At 43.4% G+C, this 9,650-nt stretch overlaps 1 protein-coding gene across 1 annotated transcript in view; it reads left to right on the top strand.

Moving 5' to 3' along the window:
• The window catches only part of LOC143034750 (uncharacterized), a 59,613-nt gene extending 59,332 nt beyond the window's left edge, over positions 1–281 (top strand). The window contains exon 3 of the mRNA XM_076201099.1: positions 143–281. Within this exon, the coding sequence (XP_076057214.1) occupies positions 143–281 (139 nt within the window). The remainder of the gene's footprint in view (positions 1–142) is intronic.
• Positions 282–9,650: the final 9,369 nt, after the last annotated feature.

The following is a 9,650-nucleotide window of genomic DNA, read 5'->3' on the forward strand; positions in this document are numbered from 1 at the left end:
GGGGGAATATTTAACTTTGGGTAAGAGGGTGTTGTGAAGTGTGGAGGAGGCGTGGCTTCTTCGCTTCGAGTTCGGGAACGAGGCAACTGTGCCTCCTCACCCTAACACTTATCAACATCTGCATGGACTGGGTACTGGGCAGAGCTGTCGATCAATGTCACTGTGGAGAACCCACTGGCAACAGTAAGGTCACTGAACGTGTCTTTGCCCATGACGCTGTACTTCTTGCAGAGTCTTTGGAAGTTTTAGTTGGAGACCTCGAGTTGCTGCACAAAGATTAGAGACTGTTTAAATTCCAGATCTTCTGGACCATGACCAAAGTTCAGGAGTTCGGAAGCTTACTGGAAGGTACAATTAGAGACTGTTTAAATTCCAGGTCTTCTGGATTCCAGGTCTTCTGGACCATGACTAAAGTCCAGGAGTTCGGAAACTTACTGGAAGGTAAAATTCAATCTGTCTCTGCGTGTGCCGGGGACACATTTGAGAAAGGTTCATATGCATTGATGGCGTGATGCATAACAAAGGCGAGTGATCTCGTTCAGAGTCCATGGTATTTACGTGAGAGGACTAAGATGTGAACCTTCAAGTTGTACGTGTTCTTTGTCTTGTTTTACGGTTGTGAGACATGGACACTGGATGCCGATTTGAAGAAGCGTCTTGACGGTTTTGGTACCAATTGCCTTCGAAGAATCATGGGGTATTGCTGGAATGACTATGCATCAAACCAGAGGCGTTTCCGCGAGACTCAGTCTAGGCTTGTTACCAGCGAACGTCAACTTCGGCTTTGTGGAGCTGTGACGCGCTCCCCTAGTGTTGATCCCACTCAAGGGGTTGTCTGCACAAAAGATGACCTTGGGTGCAGAAGCCAACTGTAACAAACAATTCATGGTAAGGCAACCGATCTTGCAGGAAGTTAGAGTAAGAGGGCCGGTTGCATGGGACCTTGCTCGGAGAAACTCAGAGCTGGGCGCGTTCCTCGTTGCGCTCCGCTTTAGTTTGGCCGCGGTTAGCGCTCCCAAACTATTAAAGCTTGAGACGGGTTCATACCGAAATAAAAGTCCGGTAGGCCACATACTATACACCAAAGAATTTTTTCATAGACCACATCCAAAAGGTAGGCCACATACTATACATGCACCTATATTGTTTTAATAGTTTGGGAGTGCTAACCGCGGCTAAACTAAAGCGGAACGCACCGAGGAACGCACATAGGAACGCGCCCAGCTCTGGTGAAATTGTGGGTATTGGTGTCGGTGTGTGAGTGAAGCGACGAGCGCGCTCGACGTATACTCCAAACTGTTGACGTTGATCTCAGTGTTAATGTTAATGCTAATGTCAATGTTAATGTTAATATTGATGATGATCTTGATACCTATACATACATGAATATACGTATATGATTATTCATATACAAAGGCCTTTAGATTGATAAATATACTGATAATACATTTCAAGAAGTCTATTTCAATATATTTATTGTGCGTCTTAGCTTGCCATGACTTCTGTGTCAGGTTCTTGTATTCACAACTGTACACAAATCTTTTGGTGTTGAATTCGGCTTATCTAATTTGTATTCATTAAGAGATCAACAGACGTTCCATGGTGTCCCATATGTTTGAAAAAAAAGAGAGTATATCCACTCAAACACAACGTAAAATAAAAAACCCTTTTCCATCATCAAGGCAGCGACCGCAATACAATTTTTTTGAGTCTTAAAAGTTTCAAATCACATCGAAATAAACTGGAACCTCCCTTGCCTTCGCTTTTCGATCCCACGTCAATCATTAACCTTTCACATCTTTTCGTTCAATCTCCGAATGTCATCAACCAGTTCTGCATATTTCGCACTCTTTCCCCTACGATTTTACAGCGCTCCCTCGAATTACGAATGTCCCATTAATTGAAATGGGGAGAAAACCAATTTCGAGTTAATGAAATCAATTTTTCAGTCCATTATACGCGTGGACCGAATGAAAGGTTTCCCGGAAATAGAAGTTTAACACATATTAACATGAAAAATATTCTGCATCGCCTTTCATTCATGTGAATACATATGTGAATGATGTACATCCACGTAATCATAATTTAAATCGAACAGGCGATGGAAAGGAACAAATTTATTTCCAGTATTATCAAAATGTAATTATCAACTCTATTCAATTCTTTACTGACCCTTGATATACGACCACGTGTGTATGTGTGTATGTGTGTGTGTGTGTGTGTGTGTGTGTGTGTGTGTGTGTGTGTGTGTGTGTGTGTGTGTGTGTGTATTTGTGTGTGTGTGTGTATTTGTGTGTGTGTGTGTGTATTTGTGTGTGTGTGTGTGTGTGTGTGTGTGTGTGTGTGTGTGTGTGTGTGTGTGTGTGTGTGTGTGTGTATTTGTGTGTGTGTGTGTGTATTTGTGTGTGTGTGTGTGTGTGTGTGTGTGTGTGTGTGTGTGTGTGTGTGTGTGTGTGTGTGTGTGTGTGTGTGTGTGTACGAGCGTGTGTGCGTGTATCTGTGTGTGTGCGTTTGTGTTTGTGCGTGTGTGTGTGTGTCTGTCTGTCTGTGTGCGTGTGTGTGTGTGCGTGTTTCTGTGTGTGTGCGTGTATGTGTGTGTGCGCGTGTATCTGTGTGTGTGCGTGTATCTGTGTGTGTGCGTGTATCTGTGTGTGTGCGTGTATCTGTGTGTGTGCGTGTATCTGTGTGTGTGCGTGTATCTGTGTGTGTGCGCGTATCTGTGTGTGTGCGTGTATCTGTGTGTGTGCGTGTATCTGTGTGTGTGCGTGTATCTGTGTGTGTGCATGTATCTGTGTGTGTGCGTGTATCTGTATGTGTGCGTGTATCTGTGTGTGTGCGTGTATCTGTGTGTGCGCGTGTATCTGTGTGTGTGGGCGTGTGTGTGTGTGTGTGTGTGTGTGTGTGTGTGTGCGTGCGTGCGTGTGTGTGTGTGTGTGTGTGTGTGTGTGTGTGTGTGTGTGTGTGTGTGTGTGTGTGTGTGTGTGTGTGTGTGTGTGTGTGTGTGTATTCACTTGGTCTTTGGATCACGAGTTGGACTCGTGATCGACAGCTATTTCCCTCCTGGAAGAGAGCTCAGAGCTCGTAGGTCCGATCTATGGGTAATGCTATGACCTTACACACACACACACCCCCAACTCCCCGCCCACGAGAGTCAGAGTAACGACCCGAAGCACAGCTGTACCGAAATAATTTCGGCCCTGGGCAGGATTCGAACCAAGCACTACGCGCACCACCATGCTAGTAGTTCATCGTTCTACCAACTGCGCCACCTGTGTGTGTGTGTGTGTGTGTGTGTGTGTGTGTGTGTGTGTGTGTGTGTGTGTGTGTGTGTGTGTGTGAGCGTGTGTGTGTGAGCGTGTGTGTGTGTGTGTGTGTGTGTGTGTGTGTGTGTGTGTGTGTGTGTGTGAGCGTGTGTGTGTGTGTGTGTGTGTGTGTGTGTGTGTGTGTGTGTGTGTGTGTGTGTGTGTTTTGTGTGTGCATGTGTGTGGTGTGTGTGCATGTGTGTGGTGTGTGGGCATGTGTGTGGTGTGTGGGCATGTGTGTGGTGTGTGTGCATGTGTGTGGTGTGTGTGCATGTGTGTGGTGTGTGTGCATGTGTGTGGTGTGTGTTCATGTGTGTGGTGTGTGGGTACGTGTGTGGTGTGTGGGTACGTGTGTGGTGTGTGGGTATGTGTGTGGGTATGTGTGTGGGTATGTGTGTGGTGTGTGGTGTGTCTGTGTGTATTTTCTACGTACGAGTGTTTTCAGTGTGCGTACTGGTGAATCTACCTAACATATACCCAATTTTAATGTACAGAACTGGAAGAAGGGTCGTCAATACTGATTTAAATACTTTTTAATTTCATTTTCATAATGCTTAATATGACTTCTCTCTTTATTCCTTTTTATTTGGTGTCAATACTAAAAAAAATCTTTATTTCATTTTTTTCAAAATATACTGTACCATCCCATCTATTTTTAATTTGAAGACTTCTTTTCTGTGTTTTTGGTTTGTCGTTTACGTACGTATAGAACAGTTTAATTTTTTTTTACATATATCTGTTATACTTCACCAAGCATTTCTTTCTTCCTATTTTCTAGTTCTTGTGTACTCTATTCCCGTTTTCTTGTATTCTTCCTTTGTCCCAGCAAAATATTTTGTTCAGTATTTGAAGCTTTATGTTCAACCATTCCATGGCTTCTGAATGACCATTACCATGATCATGAACATGAGGAAGAAAATAGACAAGAACGATGGGGATTGTTATTGTTCGTTACAGTCATCATCAATGTCGTTGTCACTGCCGTCGTCGTTGTCGTTTTCATCTACGCCTTCGTCGTTTTCTTCGCTGCCTATGTCGTCGTCGACATCATCTTTATTATCATCTTTGTCGTCGTCTTTTTCGTCGTCGTCGTCATTGTAATCGTCGTTTAATTTGTCGTCGACTTTTTTTCGTCGTCGTCTTCAACGCCATCGTTACTCGTCGTCGTCATCTTCGTTGTCGGACGTCGTCGTCGCCGCCTCTCCCTACAGCCGCCTTCAGCCCTGACTCCGCCACCGTATAATCATCGCCGGCCTCTGAACGGGCGGTTCCCCTCGCCGCTGATTTGAATATGTTGACAAGTCTACTTCTGAACGCACCCATACAGCCTAATGCGAACGTCTGAATTTCTTTCTATCAAAGACGGCCTCTCTTCTAACGCTTCCTCTGGTGTAGTTTGCTCTCACTGCCAAGTACTGCAGTGGATAATGTTTTCTGGTTCGATGTACAGTAAGAGGTCGATTTGTTTACGTCGTGCATTCATCATGGAATCGTTGATATTGTATTTATGAAACAGATCAATGCGCCTTCTATAGCTGCCTGAAATGTATTACACGTTGTAGTGTTCAAAAGTAATTTGTACAAAAAATATTATATATATATACACACACACACCTTTATTCGGTCTTCCACGGTTCCGAAAAGTATAATCTGAAGATCTGCGACCCTGAACGGTTAGTGTTATGCACAAGTAATATTACTGGCTCCTTGTTTTCTGTTTCTTCTTTTTTTATTTTATAGTTTTACTACTACTACTACTACAACTATTATATTTACTATCATTATAATCATTATCATTCATATTTACTATTATTATCATTATATCAACTTTCCTGTATTCAATTTTTATGTACTGAAAGGTTTCCTGTCGGCTTATTTTGTCGTTGTAACTTACATAGGTAACTTTCCTATAAGTTCCATTTATTGTAGGATATACACAGGAATATAATAGTAAATGTTATTATACCTGAACAGTACTTTTTTCTAAGTCATATCTAGTTTTCCTGACATGAAATCCTAGATAGTTTTCTGTGCAAATTTACTACCCAAAGATTTGACTTTAAGAAGTTTGTGAATTGGCTGATGAAGCATTAGTAAAATACTGGAAGTTCCAATAATCAGTTCCAATAATATCAGACCCAAAACTCCTTTAAGAAAATACCAGAACACTGAAAAGTGTTTCTGGTATTCTCAGGATTTTGGATTTTTTTATTTTGAATTTCGAAGGCTAGAGTTATGGCGACTGCAAATAGAGAAAAATGTAGTCTGTCCGGTGGCCAAGTTATCCATTACCCCGCCTAGACGTGGGAAGTTTCAGTTAGCTGAATAAAATAGCTTGGCAGCAAACTAAACAAAAAATATAAAAACGTAGAATATGTCGAAAAGACGTGTGTGTGTGTGTGTGTGTGTGTGTGTGTGTGTGTGTGTGTGTGTGTGTGTGTGTGTGTGTGTGTGCACTCGTCTACACAGAGTTTACCTTGGTATATACTGCATCTAAATGGATAAATCAGTCAGCTTTGTGTAGGCAAGACTTTGCGGTTAACATATAATTAGGTATGCAAGTATCAAGAGTTTTAATTTTACCCTTTCATTACATGATTTTATAAAATGTAAATTTGTATCTTAGTTTATACAGGTATACGTGTTGTATACATGTGACAGGATAGTGACATGTATTTACTGTCAAAAGCTCATTCTCATGTATTTGCAATACCGGTGTGACATTGTGTTTATACATGGACTTGTAAGCAGAACAGCACACAATGTTTGTTCTCTAAAGGTGAGAAAACAGATTGGCGTTTGCAGGTAGAGCGTTTCGTTGTTGATGTAAACGCGTCTGTTTGTGCTGGAATGTGCACAGTGCTCCCGATAGTTTGGGGGCGTGTGGCTTCTCAGTTTGGGCCGAGTTTATACTGCACGGCATAAACACGCACGTTCATTTGTTAGCGTGTGCGAATAAATGCCCTGGTTTGCGTGTACGTCCGAATGAGAGTGAGCAGTGGAGAGGATAATAGGTCTCGAGTTGTCGACGCGTGTTTTGGTCCAACGTCAAAGGAGTCAAGGCTGAATGTGGCGCCTTGGTCATCCTACTCTGCATACCATCAACCGTCGTTCCTCTCTATTATTTGTCACTGTCCACAGTCCGCTTTCGTTTATTGATTCCAGAGACGAAAGGGAGCTGCTTGGGGTCGATTTATTACAAGTGGACTATGTTTCATGACCAATTAGGAACGGAAAAAGTTGTTCTGTTTTAATGAGCACGCAAGAAGTGGTCGTACCTCTGGCAGCTGTGATAAAGACCGCCCTGCCTTGGCGGCACCTTTGAAATGCTGAAGAGATGAAGATAACTGGGATTGTTTCTGTCTCGATGTGTCGTTTCATTTCTTATCGTCTACGAGCAAACGACGATTGACAGAATATCCCCTCAGTCGAAACCTTTCAGAAACCAACTCGATAGGGAATTATCGTGACTGATATCAATACCCACTCGATTCCTGGCAATTCGACAGCCAGCATTTATTAGGAAATATCTGATCATCTCCCACAATACTTCGTTCAGAGGCCAGAGCTTGCGTGCAGGAAGCCCCGCCCCTAAGATTGGCTATATGGGAAGACATTTGTTGGCCGAGCTGGAAATTGATGAATTTTGCATGGCTTACCGCTTTTTCGACACCCGCCACCAGCCCAGCACTTCTGACTCGTCGGTTGTAGTAGGAGAGAGCTCAGGGAGACTTCACAGATCCGCCGTGTTGGGTCGGACTATGTTGTGGTTTTCCTACGAAATGCCCGGGCCGGCTCGCAGGCCACGAGTAAGTTGATTTGATAGGTTGGGTTTAGCGAGACTGAATTAGGCGAGATGAACTGCTCTGGTACTGTTGAATTAGTTAGAAGCCGTTTGGCAAGGGGAGGGAGACTGATTACAATGAATCTGAATATAGGTTTGTTCAACATGCATTTGGCCGTTTTCGTAAACTGTCTTGTAGTACGGTTGGTATTCTGTGATACGTTCTTACCCGAAAGTTACCATTTGCATGCGTAGAAGACGTTAGAGGTGGAAATTATTGAGGAATGTGGCCCACAGAAGTCAAATGCGATCTTTATTTAGATAGAGCTACTAGACCCTTCCTGGAAGTGAGTTTCCAACAACGAATAGAGATGAACGATAGGTTCTGTTGGAGGTGCATTCGACTGAAGAAAATGTTGTCATTCTTCCTTTTTTTTTTTTTTTTCTTTCTTTCTTTCTTTCAAATACGGATTCCTCATGCATTTCGTCTGTGAGCTGTTGTATATTTTTCACCTTCGAATGAGATTTTGGTTTTGGTTACATCAAATCTGTTAGAACTAACTAAAAAAAATTGTTAGAGGTGACATGTCCACACTCGCAGTGACACACCTGTAACGAACTCAAAACCGCCACTGAACATTTAGTATATTTGTTTTGACTGCCGCCAGTCGATTCTACGAGTTTATTCAACCGCACATTGACCCTCTCTTGGCTAACTGTTCCATTGTTGATAACGGCTTACCTTAATTCTGACCGATCCTTTGAGATTTTATTCAGATAAGAGGAATCCTGTGTAGAGTGAATTAAGCGTGCACACACACACATTATATGTATATATATACATATATATATATATATATATATGTGTGTGTGTGTGTGTGTGTGTGTGTGTGTGTGTGTGTGTGTGTGTGTGTGTGTGTGTGTGTGTGTGTGTGTGTGTATGTTACCTAGTTGTATTATACGGGAAGGGGTGCTATGCTCGTAGAGAGCCGTCTTTGTACCTCTCAACATCTAGTTTGTTCTTAAATTCTTGTGTGTGTGTGTGCGTGCGTGTGTGTGTGTGTGTGTGTGTGTGTGTGTGTGTGTGTGTGTGTGTGTGTGTGTGTGTGTGTGTGTGTGTGTGTGTGTGTGTGTGTGTGTGTGTGTGTGTGTGTGTGTGTGTGTGTGTGTGTGTGTGTGTGTGTGAGCGCGCTCAAGTAACCAAGAAAACCAAGATGGAGGAGAGGATGCAAAAGGTACATGAAGACAAATGAAAAAAATAATAATTGAGAGATAGACGGAAAGAGGGCAAACGGACGAAAGGACAGGCCAACATAGGGACAGACTACTAGTGAGGCAGACAGAAGTAGACAATTCCTAAGATATATATCGTGACGATTATTAACACTTGTAGTCGGACAGGAAGAAGACAGAGACTGAATGTGGTACAATGATGATGTAGATTTGGGGTCGGCAACAGTTAGAAGAGTGATTCACCATGGTCTTGGACCACGTGTTGGACTCGTGATCGACAGTTATTTCCCTCCCAGAAGAGAGCTCAGAGCTCGTATATGACCGATCTATAGGTAATGTGACTTTACACGCACACCCACACACCCACGATAGTTGGAGTAACGACTCGCAGCGCAGCGATACTGAAATTATTTCAGCCCTGGACGGGATTCGATCCCGGACCGCCGTAGTGGCGGCCGGGAACTCTAACCACTGCGCCATCGAGTAGACCCCTCAGTGCCAAGAATGTTTCTTCGTGAGCAAATTTAAATAAATTCATACGCACTGTTTTACTGCATTGGGGACGCCAGTAAATATTAATTCCTGTATAATCTGGTTTCAGTTTGATCTCTTGTTGCATTATGTTTATTTGAAATGGTGATGGCATTTTTCGATACTGTAACAAAGTTTCAGAACCAACTGGCGTGCCATGGCCAATGCTCTCACGTGCCATATTGGCACGCGTGCCAGAGAATGACCACCCCTGGTATAGAGCGACATAATCTAGAAAATTGTTAGATGTAGACGACTGAGACAGACAGTGCAAAAGACATTCAGAACTGGATAGGCAAACTTTGATACATACACGAACTTAAACATGTACGCAAACGAACGCATGCACACACACACACACACACACACACACACACACACACACACACACACACACACACACACACACAGTGGTAGAGTTCCCGGCTGCCACTACGGCGGTCCGGGTTCGAATCCTGCCCAGGGCTGAAATAATTTCAGTATCGCTGCGCTGCGAGTCGTTACTCCAACTCTCGTGGGCGGGGAGTTGGATGTGTGCGTGTGTAAGGTCACAGCATTACCCATAAACCGATCATATATGAGCTCTGAGCTTTCATCCGGGAGGATATTAGCTGTCAATCATGAGTCCAACACGTGCTCCAAGACCATGGTGAATCACACATTCTTAACCCGATCAGGAGTTGACATCCGGTCACTCAACGTGGTTCTCTCTTCTCCACCCCACTGTCCTCGCGGAGTGCCACAGGGTACACAGAAAGACCCCTAATGCCACATGACGCACCAACGGCCATACAGGTTGA

Source organism: Oratosquilla oratoria, chromosome 18 (genome assembly GCF_046742065.1).
Source record: "Oratosquilla oratoria isolate Oo_2021 chromosome 18, ASM4674206v1, whole genome shotgun sequence".
NCBI classification, from domain to species: domain Eukaryota; kingdom Metazoa; phylum Arthropoda; class Malacostraca; order Stomatopoda; family Squillidae; genus Oratosquilla; species Oratosquilla oratoria.